Here is a 24,908-nt window from a genome sequence, read left to right as displayed (position 1 = left end):
AGTTGGAGGACTGATACGACTCAACTTCAGGATTTACTATAATCAAGTAGTGTGGTGTTGGTGAAAAAAAGAAAAGACACATAAATCAATTGAACAGAATAAAGACTCTGGAAATATACTCACACAAATATAGTGAACTGATCTTTGACAAGAGGGCAAAAGCAATTCAATGGAGAAAGGATAGTCTTTTCAACAAATTGTGCTGGAACAACTGGATGTCCACATGCAAAAAAATGAATCTAGACACGGGTCTTAGATTCTTCCAAAAGATTAACTCAAATGGATCATAGATCTAAATGTAAAACACAATTACATAAAACTTCTAGGAGAAAATGTAAGTGACCTCATGTTTGGTGATGCATTGATAGACACAACATCAAAAGCATGATTTATGAGAAAAAAATTGATGTCAGACTTTATTAAAATTATAAAATTCTGCTGTGTGAAAGACACTTTTAAGAGACTAAAAAGATCAGCCACAAACTGGAAGAGAATATTTGCAAAACACTTGTCTAATAATGGCCCTGTATCCAAAATACACAAAGAACTCCTAAAACTCAACAGTGGTACACAAACTATCTGCTTAAAAAATGGGCAAAACAACAGACACCTCACCAAAGACGTTATATACATACATGTCAAATAAACATATGAAAAGGAGCTCATCATCATTTGTCATCAGGGAATTGCAAAATAAAACAATAATGAGATGCCATTGCACACCTATTAGAATAGCAAAAATTCACAATAAAATTGACAATACCAAGTGCTATTGAGGATGCTGAGCAACAGGAACTCTTATTCATTGCTGGTGAGAATAAGAAATAGTACAACCTCTTTAGAAGATAGTTTGGCAGTCTCTTACAAAGCTAAACGTTGTTTTACCATACAGTCCGGTAATTGTGCTCATAGTTATTTACCCAATTGATTTGAAAACCTATATTTATACGAAAACCAGCATGTGAATGTTCATATCAGTTTTATTCATAATTGCCAAAAACTGGAAGCAATCAAGATGTACTTCAATAGATGAATAGAATCACTCACCTGTGCTACATCTATGCATTGGAATATAATTCAGCAATAAAAAGAAATGAGTTATCAAGCCACAAAAAGACATAGAGGGACTATAAATGCATATTAATAAGTGAAAGAAGCCAATGTGAAGACTACATATTGTATGATTCCAATTATATGACATTCCAGAAAACGCAAAACTGTAGAGACAGTACACGACCAGTGGTTGCCAGGAGTTTGGGGAGAGTGAGAAAGAAAGGAATAGGTGAAACACCAGGGATTTTTAGGGCAGGAAAATTATTTTGTATGATACTGTAACGGTGGATGCAAGACGTGCATTTGTCAAAACCCATAAAACTGTACAGCACGAAGAGTGACCCTTAATATATACAAATATTAAGAAATACTTGAGAGGTTGGGGAACCCCAGGAAAGAATGCAGACTGTGACAAGAGAATCTAACTGTATTACAAATATATGAAGCAGCTTCAATGAAGGTATGGGGGGAAAGGTGCTGACCTAAGTATGTTTGGAAATGTGTGGAATCTGGAAGACTAAAGGCAAACAGAACTGTGCATAATCACTGTACCCTAGTGGGTAAGGTTGTGTCGCATAGGGGTACTGGTTAGCAATCCCAATACTGATAGACATGTATAATGAAATGGAGCAATTAAGTAAATGGATGGCAGATGGTGGGAGCCCGGTTTCTCACTGTTGGAATTTACAGATAAGCAAAGGGAGGAAGCTAGAATGATCCATGTGGTAATGGTTTAGAGTTGGAGACATCAGTATGAATTCCTGTTTAATTTAATATAGATGGTTACATATAGAAATATTTATAGATATGCATATATACGCAGGTTAGTATAAACATATAGTTTTTTCTCTGTCAGCTAGAAGGATCTAAATTAAATGACACTCCGGTAGCAACAAACATGTTCAGCACCCAGATCTTAGTTTCTAATACCCTTCTCTAATAAAAGGAACCAGAGCTCCGAGCTCCTTGGAGAAATGGCTGATTCTAGTACTGGGGCAGAAAATATACAAGCTGAGCCTTAAGCATTTTGTAGTGCCGGAAAGTAAGGAAGTGCTAAAAACAACAGCATAAAATAATTGTTGGGCATATGTCAAAGGAACACAGGAGTCAACTGAAAGAATTTCCAGTGACCAAAACTGGAACAATTTGTGCAAGAAACTAAGTAAGTTAATGTTAGATTATAACCCAAAGTATAGAATAAATATCTGAGTCCCTACTGATAATAAATAAAATGATTGAGTAAATCAATAAATAGGGGAGAGGAGATAAATATCCCATGCAGAAGAATTCTAAATAATTTATGTAGATGCTCCACCTCAAGGTAGGGGAACATAACTGCCCACTCCTTAGTTTTGAGCAACTCGTAGTGACTTCTTTCCAAAGAGTACAGTATGGAAAGGCAGAAAAAAAAGAGTAACATTACAGTGTGGAAACCTAACAAACACTGCCTCAGCCAGGAGATCTAGGCCAACATCAACAGTCATCAATCACGTTGATAGTATGTATGTGATGTGATCAGAATTGCACTTTTCCTCTGTGGTCTTCCTCCTAGTAATCCGTAACCCCAATCTAACCATGAGAAAAACACCAGAAGAATTCTAGTAGTGGGGTGTCCTGTAAAATACCTGACCAGTACTCCTCAAAACTGCCAAGATCATTAAAAACAAGGGAAGTCTGAGAAACTGCCACAGCCAAGAGGAGCCTAAAGACACATGAAAACTAAATGTGCTGTGTATCATGGATACAATCCTGGAAAAGAAAAAGGACATTAGAGAAAAACTAAGGAAATCTAAATAAACTATGGACTTTAGTTAATAATAATGTATCAATGTTAATTCATTTGTTTTAACAAATCTACCATAGTAAGGTAAGATGTTAATAATAGGGGAAACTGGGTGTGGGGTATATGGCGACTCTTTATACTATCTTCTAAGTTTTTCTAGTAAATCTAAAACTTTTCTAAAAAATAAAGTTTATTTTAAAAGAATTTAAAACAAGTAGCTGTGGAAGAATGCATACAGTATAGTACCATTTATATAAAGTTCAAAAAATGCAAAACAATACTGTGTATTGCAGGGGGATACCAGGAAGAGCTTTATCCTCTATTATCACTTGGAGTTTCTGTTTTTCTGTTTCACAGAAATGTTTATCTTGTTTTTGAGCTTAGCTGTATCTTTGTATGTATCTTAATATATGTGCATATATATAAATATATATGTATGTTGTGGATATATACATACGTACATACCCATGTATATGGATATATGTATGTATGTATGTATGTTTTTGGAGCAGAGAAGATGCATCCAAGCAAGAAGTGACCAAGCCACCTGGACCAGAAGTCCTCTTGATTTTTTTAAAATGTTCAAATCAAAGGGAACAATCTTAGTATGGATCTTTCCTACTTGGTGAGAAACTTGCAGTATGTTTCACATACCCCTTTCTATGGTTATTTAATTTGATAATGTTCTCATGATGATTATTTCAAAGCTAAAACTCTAGATCACCTGAAATTACTTAAGTGAATCACAAATCAGTTATTCTATGCTCTTGCCTTTAAGATACAAGTATAGTTAAATGCTAAATATGTGAATATCCAGCTTCTAAGGACTTTGAGACATAGTCCTTTATTACAATGCTTAATATATTTGTTCATATGTTTCAGCAGTTAAGTCATTTAAATGGGCTCTGTTTTCTAGCTCTTTGCCTTTGCTGCTCCTGTCTGAATTCTTCTCAAGTTTCTTTAAGTTATAAAGGATATAACTTATGCTAGCTAATATAGAGAGATCTCTTTTTTCTCCATCTTTCTTTAATTGTAGTAAAATACACATAACCTGAAATCTACTCTCTTAACAAAACTTTGTACATTACAGTATTGAAAACTGTAGGCACAATGTTGTACAGCAGATCTCTAGAACTTTTTCATCATGTATGACTGGACTTCATACCCATTGAACAGCAACTTCTCATTTCCCTTTCCCCCCAGCCTCTGGCCAACCACCATTCTACTTTCTGCTTCAATGAATTTGACTACTGTAGTTCCACATATAAGTGAAATCATGCAGTACTTGTCCTGTGATTGGCTTATTTCACTTAGCATAATGACCTCAAGGTTCATCCGTGTTGTAGCATATGGCAAGATTTCCTTCCTTTTGCTGGCTAGTATTCCATTGTATGTATATACCACATTTTCTGTATCCATTCGTCCATGATGGACATTTAGATTGTTTCCACCTCCCGGCTATTGAGAGCAGTGCTGCAATGAACATATGAGTTTAGATATCTCTTCAAGATTCTGATTTTAGTTCTTTTGGCTAAGTACCCAGAAGTGTGAGTACTGGATTATATGGTTCTATTTTTAACTTTTTGAGGAACCTTAAAGTGGGATTGCTGTAGCAGCTGTGCCATTTTACATTCCTACCAACAGTGCACAGGATTCTAATTTCTCCACATTTTCATCAACACTTATTTTCTCTATGTGTTCTTTGAAGAAATGTCTATTTAGGTCTTTTGCACATTTTTAAAAATTGAGTTGTCTTTTTGCTATTGAGTTGTAGGAGTTCCTCGTATATTTTGGATATTAACCTCTAATCAGCCATCTGGTTGCCAAATATTTTCTCCCATTCTATAGGTTGCCTTTTCACTTGCTGATTGTTTCCTTTGCTTTGCAGAAGTGTTTTAGTTGATGTAGTCTCACTTCGTTTTCGCTTTTGTTGCCCGTGCTTCTGATGGAATATCCAAGAAATCATTGCCAAGGCCAATGTCATGAAACTTTTCTCCTATGTTTTCTTCTGAGAGTTTGAGAGTATCAGGTCTTATGTTTTACGTCTTTAATCCATTTTGACTTGATTTTTGTGTATAGGAGAAAATGAGTCCAATTTTATTGTTTTGCATGTGGATATCAACTTTTCCCAACACTGTTTGTTGAAAGGACTATCCTTTCCCCGTTGTGTATTCTTGCCCCCTCTCCTTGTTGATCAGTTGGTTGTGTATGTGTTGGTTTATTTCTGGGCTCTCTGTTCTGTTCCATTGGTCTATAGTCTGTCTTTCTGCCAGTGTCATATTGTTTTGATTACTGTAGATTTGTAATATGTTTTGAAATTAAGTGTGAGGCCTCCAGTTCTGTTCTTATTTCCCAAGATTGCTTTGGCTATTCAGGGTCTCTGTGGTTCCATATGAATTTTAGGATTGTTTTCTCTATTTATACAGAAAATACTATTGGATTTTGATAGAAATTACATTAAATCTGTAGATTGCTTTAGGTAATATGGACATTTTCATAATGTTGTCTTCCCATCCATGAATATGGGACGTCTTTGCATTTATTTCTGTCTTCTTTAATTTCTTTGAGCAATGTTTTGTGGTTTTCAAAGTACAAGTCCTTTACTTCCTTGGCTAAGTTTTTTTTAATTGAAGTATGATTGACATACAAAAAATTGTGCATATTTAATGTATGCATCTTGATGAGTTTGAAGATAAGTATACACTGTGAAACTGTCACCATCTGCAATGCCCTAAACTTAACCATCACCTCCAGAAATTTCCTCCCTCCTTATTTTTTTCTTTTGATAAGAACATTTAACGTAAGATCTATCCTCTTAACAAATTTTTAAATATCCAGGACAGTATTGTTAACTATATGCACTATGCTGTACAGTAGATCTATAAGACTCATTTATCTTACGTAAGTGAGACTGTGTACCCTTTGATGAACATCTCCCCACCTATCCCTCCTCCCAGCCCCTGGTAAACATGATTCTACTCTCTGATACTATGAATTTGACTATTCTAGATTCCTGATATAAGTGGGATCATGTAGTATTTGTTCTTCTGTGTCTGGTCTATTTCATTTAGCATAATGTCTGCCAAGTTCATTTAAGATGTAGCAAATGACAAGATTTCCTGCTTTTTTAAGGCTGTATAATATTCCATTGTATTTATATGGTCACATGCTGCATCATTACATTTCAGTCAACGAGGGACTGCATATTTGATGGTGGTCCCATAAGATTAGTAACATATAGTCTAGGTGTGTAGAAGGCTATACCATCTAGGTTTGTGTAGGTACACTCTATGCTGTTAACACAATGACAAAATCCCCTGACTCATTTCTCAGAATGTATCTAACCCTATCATTAAGCGATGCATGACTATACACCTCATTTTCTTTATCCGTTCATCTGTCACTGGACATTTAGATTGTTTCTACGTCTTTACTATTGTAAATAATGCTGCAGTGAACATGGGAATGCAGGTATTTCTTCCAGATTCCGATTTCAGTTCTGTTCAGTATATACCCAGAAGTGGGATTGATGGATTATATGGTGGTTCTATTTTTTCATTTTTTGAGGAACCTCCATACTGTTTTCCATAGTGGTTGTATAAATTAACATTCCCACCAACAGTGCACAAGGGTTGAAATTTCTCCACATCCTCACCAGCACTTATCTTTTGGTTTTTTGATAATAATCATCCTAACAGGCATGAGATGATATCTCCTTGAGGTTTTGATTTTCATTTCCCTGATAATTACTGATAATTGAGCATCTTTTCATATGGCTGTTGGCCATTTGTATGTCTTTTTTGAAGAAATATGTCTATTCAGGTCGTTTGCCCATCTTTTAAATTTTTTTTTTTACTATTGAGTTTTGGAGTCTCATATATATTTTAGATATTAACCCTTTATCAACTATATGATTTGCAAATAGTTTCTCCCATTCTATCAGTTGCCGTTTCACTTTGCTGATTGTTTCCATTGCTGTACAGAAGGTTTTTAGTTTATATAATCCCACTTCTGTATTTTTGCCTTTGTTGCTTGTATTTTTAATGTCATATCCAAGAAATCATTGCCAAGGCCAATATCAGGAAGCTTTTTCCCTATGTTTTCTTCTAGAAGTTTTAGAGTTTCAGGTCTTATTTTTAAGTCTTTAATCCATTTTGAGTTGGTTTTTGTGTATGGTGGAAGATAGGCGTCCAATTTCATTTGTTTGTGCTAGATATCCAGTTTTCCCAAAACCATTTATTGAAGAGACTATCTTTTCCCCATTGTGTATTCTCACGCCTTTTGTCAAAGATCATTTTACCATACGTGTGTGATTTATTTCTGGGCTTTCTATTCTGTTTCATTGGCCAATGTCTGATGTTTTATGCCAATACCGTACTGTTTTGATTACAGTAGTTTGAAATCAGGAAATGTAATGCCTTCTGCTTTGTTCTTCTTTCTCAATATTGCTTTGTCTATTCAAGGTATCTTGTGAATGCTTATGAATTTTAAGACTTTGTTTTGGTTCTGTAAAAATTGCCATTGGGATTTTGATAAGAATTGCATTGAATGTATAAATCGCTTTGGGTAGTGTGGCCATTTTAACAGTATTAATACTTCCACTCCATGAATACGAAATGTCTATCCATTTATTTGTGTCTTTTTAAATTTCTTTCATCAGCGTTTTATAGTTTTCTGTGTACAAGTCTTTCAGCTCCTTGGTTAAGTTTATTCATAAGTATTTTATTCTTTTTTAAAATTTGATTATTTTATTGAGGTCACATTGGCTTATAACCTTGTGTAATTTCAGGTGTACATTATTATATATCAGTTTCTGTATAGTCTGCATCATACTCACTACCAATAGTCTAGTTTTTATCTGTCACCATACATATGTGCACCTTTACCACTTTCACCCTCCCTTCACCACCTTACCCTCTGGTAACCACTATCTGTTCTCCTTATCCATATGTTAGTTTATCTTCCACATAGGAGTGAAATCATACAGTGTTTGTCTTTGTCTGTCTGGCTTATTTTGCTCAGCATAATTCCCTCAAAGTCTTTCCATATTGTTGTAAATGGCACAATTTTGTCTTTTTTATGGCTGAGTAGTATTCCATTATATATATATGCCACATCTTCTTTATCCATTCATTCATTGATGGGCTCTTTGGTTGCTTCCATGTCTTGGCTATTGTGAATAATGCTGCAGTGAACATAGGGGTGCATAAATCTCTTTGAATTGTTGATTTCATGTTCTTTGGATAAATACCCAGTAGTGGGATAGCTGGATCGTATGGTATTTCTATTTTTAATTTTTTGAGAAATCTCCATACCATTTTCGATAGTGGCAGCACCAGTTTGCATTCCCACCAGCAGTGTATGACGGTTCCCTTTTCTCCACATCTTCTCCAAAATTTATTTTTTGTCTTGGTAATTATAGCCATTCTGATGGGTGTAAGGTGATATCTCATTGTAGTTTTGATTTCCATTTCCCTAATAATTAGTAATGTTCGACATCTTTCCATGTGCCTGTTGGTCATCTGTATATCTTCTTTGGAAAAATGTCTTGTGCATATCCTCTGACCATTTTTTGATCTGGTTGTTTGTTTTTTTGTTTTTGAGTTTTATGAGATCTTTATATATTTTGGAAATGAACCCCTTGTTGGATAGATGATTTGTAAATATTTTCTCCCAGTTGGTGGGTTGTCTTTTTGTCTTGTTCATGGTTTCCTTTTCATGCAGAAGCTTTTTAGTCTGACGTAGTTCCATTTCTTTATTTTTTCTTTTTTCCCCCTTGCCTGAGGAGACATAATATTTGAAAAGATACTGCTAAGACTGTTGTCAAAGAGTGTACTGCCTATATTTTCTTATAGGGGTTGTATGGTTTCAGGTCATACATTCTAATCTTTTGAGTTAATTTTTGTGTATGATGTAAGATAATGGTCTACTTTCATTCTTTTGAATGTGGTTGTCGAGTTTTCCCAACATCATTTATTAAGAGAGTTTCCTTTCTCCATTGTATGTTCTTGGCTCCTTTGTCGAAGATTAGCTGTCCATGGATGTGTGGTTTTATTTCTTGGCTTTCAATTCCATTGATCTGTGTGTCTGTTTTTGTGCCAGTACCATGCTGTTAATTGCTATTGCTTTGTAGTATATTTTGAAGTCAGGGATTGCGATGCCTCCAGCTTTGTTCATTTTTCCCAGGATTGCTTTGGCTATTCAGGGTCTTTTGTTGTTCCATATAAATGTTAGGATTCTTTGTTCTATTTCCTAAAGAATGTCATTGGTATTTCATTGAATCTGTAGACTGCTTTATGTAATATGGTTATTTTAACTATATTTATTCTTCCAATCCAAAAGCGTGGAGTACCTTTCCATTTCTTCATGTCTTCTTTGCTTTCTTTCAATAGTGTCTTATAGTTTTCAGTATATAAGTCTTTCAACTCCTTGGTGAAATTTATGCCTAGTTATTTTATTCTTTTTTCTGCAGTTGTAAATGGGATCATATTCTTGACTTCTCTTACTGCAGGTTCATTATTAGTGTATAGAAATGCAACTGATTTTGTACCCTGCAACTTTTCTGTAGTTGTTGAATACTTCTAATAGTTTCCTGGTGGATTGTTTACTGTTTTCTTTCTTTCTTTTATTATTTATTAATTGCAGTAACATTGGATTATAACATTATATAGCTTTCAGATATACATCGTAATATATTTCGAATTCTGTGTAGATTACATCGTGTTCCCCACCCAAAAATTAATTATAGTCCATCACCTCAGATGTGAGCCTAATCACCCACTTTGCCCTCCCCCCTGCCTTCCCCTATGGTAACCACCAATCCAATCACCGTTGCTATGTGTTTGTTTGTCGTTGTTTTTATCTTCTTGTTATGAGTGAGATCATACGGTATTTGACTTTCTCCCTCTGACTAATTTCACTCAGCATAATACCCTCAAGGACCACCCATGTTGTCACAAATGACCAGATTTCATCATTTCTTATGGCTGAATAGTATTCCATTGTGTATATATACCACATCTTCTTTATCCATTCATCCCTTGAGGGGCACCTAGGTTGCTTCCAAGTCTTGGCTATTGTGTATAATGCTGCAATGGACGTAGGGGTGCATGTATCCTTATGTCTTTGCATTTTCAAGTTCTTTGGATCAATACCCAGCAGTGGGATAGCTGGATCATATGGTAGATCTATTCTTAATTTTCTGAGGATACTCCATACTACTTTCCATAGTGGCTGCACCAATTTGCACTCCCACCAGCAGTGTACGAGCGTTCCCTTCTCTCTATATCCTCTCCAACACTTACGGTTTCCTGTCTTGTTAATTATAGCCATTCTGACCAGAGTGAGGTGATACGTCACTGTAGTTTTGATTTGCCTTTCCCTGATAGCTAATGATGTCGAGCATCTTTTCATATGCTTGTTGGCCATCCGTATATCTTCTTTGGAGAAATCTCTGTTCAGATCTTTTGCCCATTTTTTAATTGGGTAGTTGTTTTTTTGGTTGTTGAGCTGTATGAGTTCTTTGTCTATTTTGGATATTAACCCCTTATCTGATATATGGTTTGCAAATATCTTCTCCTAATTGTTAGATTGTCTTTTCATTTTGTTGATGGTTTCCTTTGCTGTGCAGAAACTTTTTAGTTTGATGTAGTCCCATTTGTTCACTTGTCTTTTGTTTCCCTTGCCCAGTCAGACATGGTACTTGAAAATATGCTGCTAAGACAGATGTCAAAGAGCGTACTGCCTATGTTTTCTTCTAGAAGTTTCATGATTTTGGGTCTTACATTCAAGTCTTTAATCTATTTTGAGTTGATTTTTGTGCATGGTGTAAGATAATGGTCTACTTTCATTCTTTTGCATGTGGCTGTCCAGTTTTCCCAACACCGTTTATTGAAGAGACTCTCCTTTCTCCATTGTATGCTCTTGGCTTCCTTGTTGAATGTTAGCTGTCCATAAATGTGTGGGTTTATTTTTGGGCTCTGGATTCTGTTCCATTGATCTGTGTGTCTGTTTTTGTGCCAGTACCATGCTGTTTTGGTTACTATGGCTTTGTAGTATATTTTGAAATCAGGGAGTGTGATAGCTCCAGCTTTGTTCTTTTTTCTCAGGAATCCTTTGGCTATTTGGGGTCTTTTATTGTTCCATATAAATTTTAGGATTCTTTGTTCTATTTCTGTGAATAATGTTGTTGGAAATTTGATAGGGATTGCATTGAATCTATAGATTGCTTTAGGAAGTATGGACATTTTAACGACGCTAATTCTTCCAATCCAAGAGCACGGAATATCTCTCCATTTCTTTGTGTCTTCTTCAATTTCTTTCAAGAATGTTTTATAGTTTTCGGTGTATAAATCTTTCACCTCTTTGGTTAAGTTTATTCCTAGGTATTTTATTCTATTTGTTGCAATTGTAAATGGGATTGTATTCTTAATTTCTCTTTCTGCTACTTCTTTGTTAGTGTATAGAAACACAACCGATTTTTGTATGTTGATTTTGTATCCTGCGACTTGACTGTATTCATTTATTGTTTCTAAAAATTTTTTAGTGGATTCTTTAGGGTTTTCTATATATAAAGTCATGTTGTCTGCAAAGAGTGACAGTTTCACTTCTTCTTTTCCAATATGAATCCCTTTTATTTCTTTTTCTTGCCTGATGGCTCTGGCTAGGACTTCCGATACTATGTTAAATAAGAGTGGTGAAAGTGGGCATCCTTTTCTGGTTCCTGTTCTTAAAGGGATAGCTTTCAGTTTTTCTCCATTGAGAATGATATTTGCTGTGGGTTTGTCATATATGGCCTTTATTATGTTGAGGTATTTTCCCTCTATACCCATTTCATTTACAGTTTTTATCATAAATGGATGCTATATCTTGTCAAATGCTCTGCATCTATTGAGATGATCATGTGATTTTTATTCTTCATTTTGTTCATGTGGTGTATCACATTGATAGATTTGTGGATGTTGAACCATCCCTGCATCCCTGGAATGAAACCCACTTGATCATGATGTATGATCTTTTTAATGTGTTGTTGTAATCGATTTGCTAGTATTTTTTTGAGGATTTTTGCATCGATGTTCATCAGTGATATTGGCCTGTAATTTACTATTTTCGTGTTGTCCTTGTCTGGTTTTGGTATCAGGATAATGTTGGCTTCATGGAATGAGTTAGGAAGGCTCCCCTCCTCTGCAATTTTTTGAAAGAGTTTGAGAAGGATAGGTATTAAGTCTTTGAATGTTTGGTAGAATTCACCAGAGAAGCCATCTGGTCCTGGACTTTTATTTTTTAGGAGATTTTTGATTGCTGTTTTGATCTCATTACTGGTGATTGGTCTATTCAAATTCTCTACTTCTTCTTCGTCCAGTTTTGGAAGGTTGTATGTTTCTAAGAATTTACCCATTTCTTCTAGATTATCCAATATGTTGGCGTATAGCTTTTCATAGTATTCTCTTATTATCTTTTGTATTTCTGAGGTCTCTGTTGTAATCTCTCCTCTTTCATTTCTGATTTTATTTATTTGAGCCTTCTCTGTTTTTCTCTTGGTGAGTCTATCTAAGGGTTTGTCTAGTTTGTTTATCTTTTCAAAGAACCAGCTCTTGGTTTCATTAATTTTTTCTATTGTTTTTTTAGTTTCTATTATGTTTATTTCTGCTCTGATTTTTATTATTTCCTTCCTTCTGCTGTCTCTGTCATTTAGATGGTAGTCGTCTGTGACTTCAAATTTTGTTTCCCGAGAGCTGTCATTTGCCTTCTGTTCTGCAGTGTTACTGTACTTCTTCACGATGTTTGATGAATTGATCCTTTGCCAGTGCATTTGTGTTAGTATCTGGTCACAGATTCCACCTGCTACTGCTGGGGTCGGGGTAGGGGCTGTTTCCTCTTCCCACCCCGTCTGCTCATAGCTGTGCCAGTAGGGCTGCTCTGCGTTCATGCAGGTTGAGCTGCTGTCACTCGATGGGGAGTGTTCGCACAGGCACGGCCATTGCAGTAGGTGCCCGTACCCGTGGGCTAGGCTACCACTCCGAAAGTGTTCATGTTCAAGCCAGGCTGCCCCTGCCTCCACTCACAGATTTGGCGGCCACTGTATGAAGATCTGTGACCTGGACCACTCTTGCTGGGGGTGGGCAGCGCTCCCTTAGTTCTACTACTTCCCAAGGGTCCAGTCCACCCACTTTCAGATGTATAGCTGTGTGGATCTCTCAGGTATCCTGTTGTGCTGTGTAGGGAGTCCTCTGTTGATTAGTGAATATCCACTCAATTGTAACTTAGAAGAGAGAGACAAAGGGAACAACTCACTCTGCCATAATGCTGACGTCACTGTCAGTATTTCATTCTTTTTGATGCAATTGTAAATCAGATTGTTTTCTTGATTTCCTTTTCAGACAGTTCATTGTTAGTGTAAAGAAATGTTACTAATTTTTGTATGTTGATTTTGTATCCTGCAACTTTACTGAATTTGTTTATTAGTTTTAACAGTTTCATAGTGAGGTCTTTAAGGTTTTCTACACATAGGATCATGTCATATACAAACAGATAATTTTACTTCTTCCTTTCCAGTTTGGATGCCTTTTATTTCTTGTTTCTTGTCTAATTACTCTGGCTAGGACTTCCAGTTCTATATTGAATAGAAGTGATAAGAGCAGGCATCCTTGCCTTGTTCTTGATCTTGTAGGAAAAACTTTCAGTTTTTCACTGAGTATGAGGTTAGCTGTGGACTTTTAATATATGGCCTTTGTTATATTGAGGTAAATTCCTTCTATTCTTTGTTTGTTGGAACATTTTTATCATGAGAACGTGTTGGATTTTGTCATATGCTTTTTCCTGCATCTATTGAGATTATCATGTAATTTTTATCCTTCAGTCTGTTAATGTGGTATATCACACTGACTGATTTTCATGTGTTTAACCATCTTTGCATCCCAGGGATAAATCCCACTTGGTCATAGTGTACAATCCTTTTAATGTGCTTTTAAATTCAGTTTACTAGTTTTCAGTTGAGGATTTGTGCATCTGTATTCATCAGGGATATTGGCCTGTAGTCTTCTTTCCTTACAATGTCTTTTTCTGCTTTTAGTATTAGGGTGATGCCAGCCTGATAAAATTCAACTGGGAGTGTTTTCTCTTCTGCACTTTTTTGGAAGAGTTTGAGAAGGATTGGCATTAATTCTTCTTTAAATGTTTGGTAGAATTCACCAGTGAAGTCATCTGGTCTTGGGCTTTTCTTTGTTGGGAAGTTTTTCATTACTGATTCATTCTCATTACTAGTTATAAACCTGAACAGATTCTCTGTTTCTTCATAATTTAGTCTTGGTAGTTTGTACTTGTCTAAGAATTTGTCCTTTTCTTCTATGTTTTACAATTTGTTGGCATATAATTGTTCATAGTAGTCTCTTATAATCCTTTTTATTTCTGTGTCATCAGTTGCAATATCTCCTCTTTCATTTCTGATTTTATTTGAGTCCTCTTTTTTTCTTAGTCTAGCTAAAGGTAGTCAATTTTGTTGATCTTTACAAAAAAAGCAGCTCTTGGTTTAGTTTAATTTTTTCTGTTGTTTTTCTACTCTGTTTTTTTGTTTATTTCTGCTCTAATCTTTGTTATTTCTTTTCTTTTGCTAACTTTGGGGTTAGTTTCTTCTTCTTTGTCTAGTTCCTTGATGTGTAGAGTTATTTATTTGAAATCTTTCTTCTTTTTTAAGGTAGGCATTTAACACTATAAACTTCCCTCTTAGTATATCCCATAAATTTGGGTATTTTTTTGTTTCATTTTTGTTCCTCTCAAGATATTTTCTAATTTCCCTTTTGATTTCTTCTTTGATCCATTAGTTGTTCAAGAGTATGTTGTTTAATTTCCACGTATTTGTGAATTTTCTAATTTTCCTTCTGCTATTGGAAGTGAGGTATTGAACTCTCCTAGTATTATTGTGTTGCTTTATTTCTCCCTTCGGGTCTCTCAATGTTTACTTATATATTTAGATGCTATGATGTTGAGTGCATATATATGTATAGTTGTTATATCTTCCTGGTGAATTGACCTCTTTATCATTATATAATGTTATTTTTTGCTTCTTGTAACGGGTTTTGTCTTAAAGTCTATTATGTCTGATAGAAGCATGGCCACCCCTGCTCTCTTTTGGTTACCATTTGCAAAAAAATCTTCTTCTATTTTTTTCATTTTCAGCCTACATGTGGCTTTAAATCTAAGGTCAATTTCTTGTAGGCAGCATATAGTTGGATCTTGTTTTTTATTCATTCAGCTACTCTATGTCTATGTCTTTGATTAGGGAGTTCAGTCCATTTACATGTAAATTAGGGAAGTACTTACTGTTGCCATTTATTAATTTTTTTCTGTTTTGTAGCTCTTTTGCTCCTCTCTTCCTCTCTTAATATCTTCCTTTATGTTTCATTGATTTTTTGTAGTGACATACTTTTTCCTTTCTCATTTTCTTTTGTGTATCTTCTATAGGTATTTTCTTTACGTTACAATGGGGCTTACTTAAAACATCTTGTATTTATAAAAATCTATTTTAAGCCAATAACAACTTAAGTTTAATCACATTTAATAGCTCTAATTTTTTTCTTGAATGTTCTTTTTCTATAGCATCCCTTTTCTAATAGCTAGAATATTGTCTCTTATTTTTCTGAGGATGTTAGTGATAGTTTGTGTAGTTTTTTTTTTCTTTGCATGGTTTCTGCTTTTTCCCATTTGCTTTCTTTTCTGTTTGTTCTGTTCTGTCTTTCACATTAGAGGCTTTCCTCAGATGCCTGATAATTGTACTCATATTTATGATTAGAGGTCAAAAAACGGATTGGAAACTCTGAGCCACATGAGTGGTCTTTGTTGAATTTGAGTTTCACTTTAAAGTCATCTGGCTGGTCCTTTTGTTGGAGAAATTCCCCATCTCAAATCAGTGTTTTTAGGTATTTCCTCTTGGGGATAATCAAATTCCTCAGAGGAGACTCTTCCAAACTCTTGCTTCGGAGGGGATACTACCAGCATTATAGGAGCTAAATGGGGGGAAACGTCTGGGCATTTCTCAGCATTCAGTATGCATTATTTCTCTTATTCTCCTTGCTTTCAGAAACAGAATTCACACTCTCAACTATGTCTGGCATCCCTCATGTTCAGAGAATGAACCTCCAGCATTCACCAGGATTGGGTCTGCCCTTTACACAGTAGCATATTATAGGGGAGGATATTTAAAGATCTAGTTGGTGTTTAAACAGGTTGCAACCTACCCACTTTATCTAAACCCCATCCTTTTACATCCATTTCCTGAGGTACTTGAAGCTATCAGTTATTGAACTAGTTGAAGATTCTTGGGTGTACATTGGGTTGGTTTCTGTCTTTCCCCACTGCTCGTTTAAGATTCAACTTTCTTAAATACATTCATCCAATTATTTTCCAGCCTCCAGAATAATGTTGCTATTATCTCCTTTTGTTGCTCTTCCTGACCTTGTAGATTTGTGTTTAAAAAAAAAAAATCCCTATGGTTTTAGAGAGTTTTCTGGAGGGAGTGAATTAGATGCATGTATTCAATCTACCATCTTTATCTGAAACCAACTAATTCTAACCACCATGCAATAGTTGCCTTACCTCCCTCATGTGATATTTCTGTTGATCCTCGGTTTATATTAGGTGTTATACCTGAAGAACCTTAGCCCTCGAGTGACCGAAAGAGATCTTGTCTCATTGTTCGCTCGGTTCCAGGAGAAAAAAGGACCTCCAATTCAATTCCGAATGATGACTGGACGAATGAGGGGGCAAGCTTTTATCACCTTCCCCAGTAAGTAGCTTCTCCTGGATAATTACTTAGTTGCAAAATTAGTTCATTAGAGACTACTTATACCCTCTCTACTTTAGATATAGCCCTTTGATTTCTCCATAGCACATGAGAAGCATGTGCTTGAACAAGCATATGGAAATAAGGGAAGAGAAGTAAGGAAACTATGTTTTCAATGTTCCTCTATCCTCTCTTCTGTGCTTCCTCTCCTCCATTGACTGTGCATGACCACCTTACCCCATCGTCCTCAATTATCCCCAATCATAGCACTTCCTTCTCACTTTATCAAAATTTACTTGCCCTTTGCTGATAATGGTATTTCTAGTCCAAGTTATAATTATATTATTTAGTAATGTATTGGTATTCTGATTAGAACACTTGTACTTGCCTTATGCCCTACTCCTTTAGGACTAAGAGACTCCAAGCTAATACACTAATTCACTAGTAATTCATATGTAACTAGTGAATGATAATATATTCTTTTAACTATTTTTTGCATCTTAATAATTGACTTCAGTATCCTAATCCAAAGGGAGGAATAATATAGGAATTTCAGTTTCTATGACAGACCAGACTACTCTGTTTTGGTGAAGGCTGGGTAGGAGCTGTACCATTAATTATCCCTACACTATCATCATTTATAAACAGCCTAGTAATGTATGTATAGGCAAGTGCTTTTACATATGAGCAGTACCAAACTCTCCTCCACTCTTTTTATACAGTCTTGTGCCATCTTTCCTATCCTATTGAAGGTTTGTGGATTCTCTACACTAGTGGTTTCCAGTCTTTTTAAGTGTAAAGACCCTTTTTAAACTTAAAACATATTTTAAGGACCTTCATCTAATATGATCCATTAATTTAAAAATATGTAATGAAAAGGCTTTATAAACTAAGTACTTTTAAATGGATAGTTGTTTTACTGATCATAACAGCAGCTATCTACATTTGAAAATTTGTGGTACACACATATGTGAGGCATAAATTGATTCAGTTTAAAGACATTGCTTGTCTGCTTATAATTTCACAGACTCTGGGCAATAATTCCACTCCTTCCTAACTTCCCACATTCAGGCTCTGAGACCCATAAGTTGAATGCTCCTGCTATACAGTATATACTCTCACGCCTCAAACTTCCGTATGCCCACAAGAATTCTTAAACTTATTTATCCCAATCAGGACTCCCACAATGACTCTCCTATCAAAAGAAAAAAGTAGGAAAATGTCTTCAATACCATGATAACTTCCTTTTTTTGTGTTGCCCATTTTGAAAATGATTTCATTCTTACAATACCTATAATTTGTTATCTAAGATAGAGGCTCATGTATTGTTAGTTATAGCTTAGCCCTCTTTAGCACACTGTCTATATCCTTGTTTCTTTACCTATATATTTGAATTAGGAGACACTCTCAAATATCCATTTAAAGATTGTCATTATTCTTAGCCATTAGTTTAATCTTGCTGAGTTGTATAAATTTGAGATTATGGAAAAGATAATAAAATCAAATAACTATGTGGCCTTATAACTTACATTTAATTCCAAGGCAAAACAACATAAGCTAGACTTGGAATAGAATTGAATTATTAAGCCCTATGTAAATTGATGTTTTATCTTTCTCTTTTAGATAAGGAGATAGCATGGCAAGCATTGCATCTAGTAAATGGATATAAACTGCGTGGGAAAATATTGGTGATAGAATTTGGAAAGAACAAAAAGCAACGGTCAAATCTCCAGGCTGCTTCTGTCATACCATCTGCTACAGATAAAAGTACAGAAATCAGTGGTAGCTAGAAGATATATAGATTGTGAGTCTCAAGAGGTCTTTCTTGCATCAGAATCTTGGATCTAGGATTTGTGTATAGGTAGCAACTTGTTTGGAATCGAAGAAGAAAAACTAACTAAGGGAGAGAAGAACCTAATTTAGATAATCCTATTCAGATTTTGGAAAGAATAGGTAGAAAACATTTTCTGTAATCAAAGACTATATATGACAGACAGTATGCTGAGTATGAAGGGTAGGGTAAAAAGAGTATCATTTTCTCAGGATAAATTACAAAGGATTATTTCCAAGGATTTTTTTAATCTTTATAATTTATCTGGGGTCTTAAATATTTGTCCCTAGAGATAACATTCTTTCCAAGACTGCCTCCTATATACAGAACTAAATAGTGAATTAAATGTTGAAATGTTTATTTACTAGAGCCCATTTGTCCCTAATTTTATTCACCTAGTCAATAAATGACCAGGACCCCAGGCCTAAACATCAACAAATACTGTTAAATGAGAACTATCAACAGTAACAGTAGATAGTTTCATAAGTCAGTCCACTTATTTAATGAATGCTTCCCCATTAAGTTATCGGTGTCTTCAGAAAACTATATATTTTTCTAATGAAAGCATTTAGATTAAAATATTGATGTTCTCATGGTCATTTAAGCTAGCTACCATTGAGTAATCATTGAATTCAAAGCAATAAACATTGAGTAAATGTCTAATATGTGTTAGGTATTAGGTAGATGAATTTTAGAAGAAGAGCATACTAGCAAAGAATACTAAAGGAGAGTGGGAAGAAAGTTCTCTAGAAGAGAGTCCGCCAGCCCCAGATCCCACAGTTGTTTGTTTATACTTGCTGGACATAGAACATGATATGGTACAGAGGAAGTAGTACAAACTTTGGAGTCAGACCTGTGTTTGAACTTCATAGCCTCACTTAACTGCTCTGTGACCTTCGCAACTCACTTAATCTGAGCCTCAGTTTTCTCATCTATAAAATGAGGATGATAATACTACTTACCTCATTGGGTTGTAAGGATTAAATGAGATGATATTATCTGGGCTGAAGAACAGAAAGAAAAAGAAATTGAACAGCATATAGGACCATTATGTACTCCAACATACTTAGGAGTACCAGAAAAAGAGATGAGAAAGAAGCAGAAAAAATATTTCAATTAATAATGGCTGTAAACGTCCCAAATTTGATGAGAAACATTACTTACACATCCACAAATCTCAGTGAACCCCAAGTAGGATAAACAAGAAGAAACCCATAGACACATCATAATAAAATGCTAAAACCCAAAGACAAACTCTTTAAAGCAACATGAGAAAAATGAAGTATAACTTACAAGGGAACCCCAATAAGATTAACAGCTGACTGTTCATCAGAAAAAATGGAGGTGGCAGTGGGATAATATATTCAAAGTGCTCAGAGGAAAAAACTGTCAGTAGAGAATCCTATATCCAATAAAGCTGTTTTTCAAAAATAAAGATGAAATAAAGACATCCCCACATATTCAAAAATGGAGAATTTGTTGCTGGCAGACCTAACTACAGGAAATATTAAAGGAAGTTCTTCAAGTGGAAAGAAAGTGACCTCAGACAGTAATTTGAATCTATACATACAAAAAAAATAGCATGAGTAAAAGTAATTATGTAATTATAAAAGACAGTCTAAATGCGTTTTTCCTTTCTTCTGTTAATTGATTTAAAAGGCAGTTTTATGAAACAATATGTATATATTTGCATTGTGGGGCCTATAACATGTAAAACTGTAATATATTTGCCAATAACAGGACAAAGGAGGTGAGTGGAAGCAAAGCTGTATTGGACTAAAGAAATGACTCCAGATGGTAACTCAAATCCATAGGAACAAGTGAAGAAAGCAAGAAATAGGAAATAGGATTGATATAAAAAGCTATCAATATATACTTGCTCTTTTTTACTTCTCTCAGCTTCTTTAAAAGACATAAAATTATATTAAGTAATAATTATCACAAAGTATTGTTGGGTTTATAGCATGTAGAAATATGTATAGCAATACTACCATAAAAAAGTGAGAAAAGGAATAGGTTTTTATAGGAATAAGTTTTTTATATCTCATTGGAATTTAATTAGTATATATCTGAAGCCATTTCAGTTAAGATGTGTATGGTAGAGCAACCACTAACGGAATAACTGAAAATATATAGTGAAAATATTATTATAGAAATTTAAATGTTACATTAGAGAATATTCAGTGCAAAAGAAAGCAAAAGGGGGAATAAAGAAACAAAAACGAAACAAAAAAACTTGAGACAAAGAAAACAATAAAAGAGGAATTGTAAGTCCACCTATGTTAACAATAACAATAAATATGAATGGATTAAACAATCCAATCAAAAAGGAAAGATTGTTAGGCTGGAGAAACAAACAAGATTTACCCCCGGCTATTTATTGGAGTCACACTTTAGATTCAAAGATACAGACAGATTGAAGATAAAGGATAGAAAAAATATTGGACAAATGGAAACTATAAGAAAACTGGAATGGCTATACTAATTTCAGGCAAAATAGACTTTAAAACAGAAAATGTCACTAGAGATAGTGACATCTTATAGTGGTAAGAGTCAATCCATCAGAAAGATATAACAATTATAAGCATATATGCACCTAACAACAGAGCACCTAAATACATGAATCAAAAACTGAACTAAATGAAGAGAGAATTATACAAGTCTACAATAAGAGTTGGGGAATTCAGTGCTCTATTTCAATAATAGAACAAGTAGACAGAAGATAAACAAGGAAATAAAAGACTTGAACAACATGATATGTTAACTAAGCCTTAAAAAGATCTAGAGAACACTTCACCTAACGAGAGAAGAATATACACTCTCAAGTGCACATGAAATATCTACAGGATAGACCATATCATAGACCATAAAACAAACCTCAATAAATTTAAATGGACGAAAATGCAAAGTATGTTCTCTGACCAGATGGGATAAAGTTAGAAATCAATAACAGAAAGTTGGGAAACTCACAAATATGTATTAGGCACAGTTTTAAATGACCAATGAGTCAGAGAAGAAATCACAAGGAAAATTAGGAAATCTTTTGAGATGAATGAAAATGAAGACACAATATACCAAAACTTACAGGATGCACCTAAAGCTGTGCTTAGAGAGAAATTTATAAGTACAAATACCTATATTTAAAAAGAAGAACAATCACATATCAGTAACCTCACTTTATACCTTAAGACACTGGAAAAAGAGGAGCAAACAACCTAGAGTAAGCAAAAGGAAGGAAATAAAAAAGATAAATAAATGGCATAGAGAATAGAAAAACAGTAGAGAAAGTCTATAAAACCAAAAGTTGGTTCTATAGGAAGATCAACAAAAATGACAAACCTTCTGCTAGGTTGACCAGGAAAAAGAAGACTCAAATTACTATAATCAGAAATGAAGGAGGGAACATTATTACCAACCTTAAATGAAAAGGATTATGAAGGAAGACTATGAACAATTGTATGCCAATAAATTAGATAACTCAGGTGAAATGGACAAATTCCTAGAAATACACAAGCTACTGAAACCAACAGCAACAAAAAACAAGGAAAATCTGAAAAGACCTCTAAGAAGTTAATTAGTAATTTTTTTAAAAATCCACAAAGAAAATCCCGGTTTCAAATAGCTTCTCAAATGAATTCTAGCAAACATTACGGAAGAATTAATACAAATTCTTCACAAACTTTTCCAAAAAGTAGAAGAGGAGGGAATACTTATGATGTATGCTACAATATGGAAGAACCCTGAAAATAAGCTAAATGAAAGAAGCCAGTCACAAAAGACTATATATTATGTGATTCCACTTATATGAAATGTCTGGCATTAACAAATATATAGACACAGAAAGTGGATTAGTGGTTGCTTAGGCTTTGAGTGATAGCTGAAATTAATGAGGTTTCTTTAGAGGTTGATGAAAATGTTCTAAAATTGATGGTGGTGTTTGTATAACTCTGTGAATACACGGCAAACCATGAATTGTACACTTTAAATGGGTAAATTCTATGGTATGTGAGTTATATCTCAATAAAATCACAAAGCAATCAGATACAACCCAAATGTCTGTCAGTAGGAGAATGAATAAATAAATTAGGGCACATCCATTTAGTATCATACTATATAGCCATTAACATAATAGGACACATCTATGAATACATTCTGACCTATATGGTGTCCAGGATTTTGTATTAAGTTAAAAAGGAAGAAATATGCATAATGTGAATTCATTCTGTAAACAAAAGCATTTGTATATGTATGGTATATGTGTATAGAGACATTTCTGAATAAATTTAGGAAAAACCTAGGAAATATACATACCAAATTGTAAACCTTTTAGAGGTGAGATTGGATAGGCTGAAAGGGGACTTTTGCTTTATAAAATTTTTAAAGTGGTGTGATTTGGAGTAATTTTTACTTTTTTCAGTATTTTTTAAATAAAATTGTTTTTAAATACTCTGCCAATGACTTGACTTCCAGAATATTTATCAAGCCTTCTCTGAGGTTATCATCTAACTGTACTCAGGACAAACTTTTATTCCTTTGATATACTGCTCACTTAGGATTAACTCTCCAATTTTGAACATAGTTTAAGGGAGAGCCCTTCGATAGCTCAGTTGGTAGAGCAGAAGACTGTGGGTGTGACTATTAAATATAGCTTAAGGCCAAGAAGTAAGTTATCCTGGTATAATCTCTTGCACATGTTACCCAGGGACATACTTCTAATCTGGACTTGGCAGAAGGAACTTCTCCCTATTGGGAGGAAAATCTCACTTCTTCCCTTTACTAGACCTACAGACCACTAACAACAGAAGAAAGTAAAAATGGAGAATGTCCCTCAACTGGTGCATAGATAAACAAACTGTGGTATATCCATACAATGGAATCCTACTCAGCAATAAAAACAATGATAAACTATGATACATGCAACAAGTTGAATGAATCTCAAATGCATTTTGCTAATAAAAAGAAGCCAAACTCAAAAGACTACTTACTGTTTGTTTCCATTTATATGATATTCTGGAAAAGGCAAAATTGTAGGATCAGAGAAGAAATCAGTGGATGTCAGGGGTTAAAAATGGGAGACTGATTACAAAATGGCAGCACAAGGAATTTGTTTTAAAAATGGAAATTTTCTGCATCTTGATTATAGTTAAATGAGTGTATGCATTTGTCAAACCCCCTGAATTGTACACCAAAAAGGATGATTTTACTGTGTGTAAATGTTTAAATAAATGTAATTTTTAACAGGAAAGAAAAAGTTTCTCAAAGTCATTGCCATAAAAGTTCTTATTCTGTGGTCTTCTGATTACTGTTGAAGACTTGAAGCCACTTGGCTACTGTTCTTTATTTTCTGCCCACATGCCAGCAGAAATTGTCAGTTAAAAACATCTCTATACACATACACACACAAATCCACCATAAAAAACAATCAAAAGACAAACTGGAAAATTTGTCACACATGAGGAGTTAATTTCTTGAACATACAATGTATATAATTTTCTTAATATACAAAAGTCAATAATCAGGTAAGAAAGTGGTTAAATGAAAAGAAAATTTGTAGAAACTGAAATATAAATGATTAACTAAGAAAAATATTTAGAGTAGTAACACAAATTAGGACAATGAGCTCTCTTTTGTAAAAAAAAAAAAAAAACTTTTTAGATTCATAAAAATGTCACAAAGATAGTAAGAGTTCCCATATATCCTTCACTCAGCTTCACCTAATGTTAGCATCTTACATAACCATAGTACAATTATAAAAACCAGGAAAATAATATTGATATATTACTATTAACAAATTTACAGACATTTGATTTTTACCCTTTGTCCCACTAATGGCCTTTTATGATCCAAGATCAAATCTGTGATCTCACATTGTGTTTTATGTATCTTTATTCTGTTCCCATCTGTAGCAGTTCTCTGTCTTTGTCTTTGATGAACTTGACAATGTTTAAGAGTACCGGTTATTTTGTAGAATGTCCCTGATTGGGGTTTAATGTTTTCCCTTTATTAGATTGAGGTTATACATTTTTGGTAAGAATACCACAGAAGTGATGTTGTGCCCTTTTTAGTGCATCGTATCAGGAGATGCTTGATGATATGTCTTAATACTACTGATGTTAACCTTGATCACTTGGTTAAGTTGGTGTCTGCTATGCTTCTTCACTGTAAAGTTACTATTTTCCTCTTTATAATGAATGAGTATCTTGTAGGAAGATACAGTGAGACCATTCAAATATCCTGTTTCTCATCATACTTTTACCCACTCATTCATCAATGGTTCTTGATAGTGACAATTACTACTATGGTGTTTACCTAATGGTGATTTTCTGTTTCTTTCTTTCCTTCTATATGTATTAATTTAAATTCTGTAGGGAAGATGTCCCATCTCCCCCATTTATTTACTCATTTATTTATATCAGCATAGACTAATGGATGTTTACTTTATTCTATGACTTACAACCTAATAC

At 34.4% G+C, this 24,908-nt stretch overlaps 1 protein-coding gene across 4 annotated transcripts in view; it reads left to right on the top strand.

Annotated features, from left to right (window-relative positions):
• Window positions 1-22,041, top strand: part of RBM41 (RNA binding motif protein 41) — a 62,379-nt gene extending 40,338 nt beyond the window's left edge. For 2 of the 4 annotated variants that reach the window (XM_023634190.2, XM_001492804.6), the window contains 2 exons: window positions 16,469-16,616; window positions 18,237-22,041. In XM_023634190.2, coding sequence (XP_023489958.1) covers window positions 16,469-16,616; window positions 18,237-18,403 — 315 coding nt within the window. In that variant the 3' untranslated portion in view covers window positions 18,404-22,041. The remainder of the gene's footprint in view (window positions 1-16,468; window positions 16,617-18,236) is intronic. The other 2 variants (XM_070257967.1, XM_023634191.2) reach the window with 1 other exon arrangement.
• Window positions 22,042-24,908: the final 2,867 nt, after the last annotated feature.

This window comes from Equus caballus, chromosome X (assembly GCF_041296265.1).
Source record: "Equus caballus isolate H_3958 breed thoroughbred chromosome X, TB-T2T, whole genome shotgun sequence".
NCBI lineage: Eukaryota > Metazoa > Chordata > Mammalia > Perissodactyla > Equidae > Equus > Equus caballus.
Note: the sequence above shows the minus strand (reverse complement) of the source record. Positions and strands in the feature narration are given on the sequence as shown.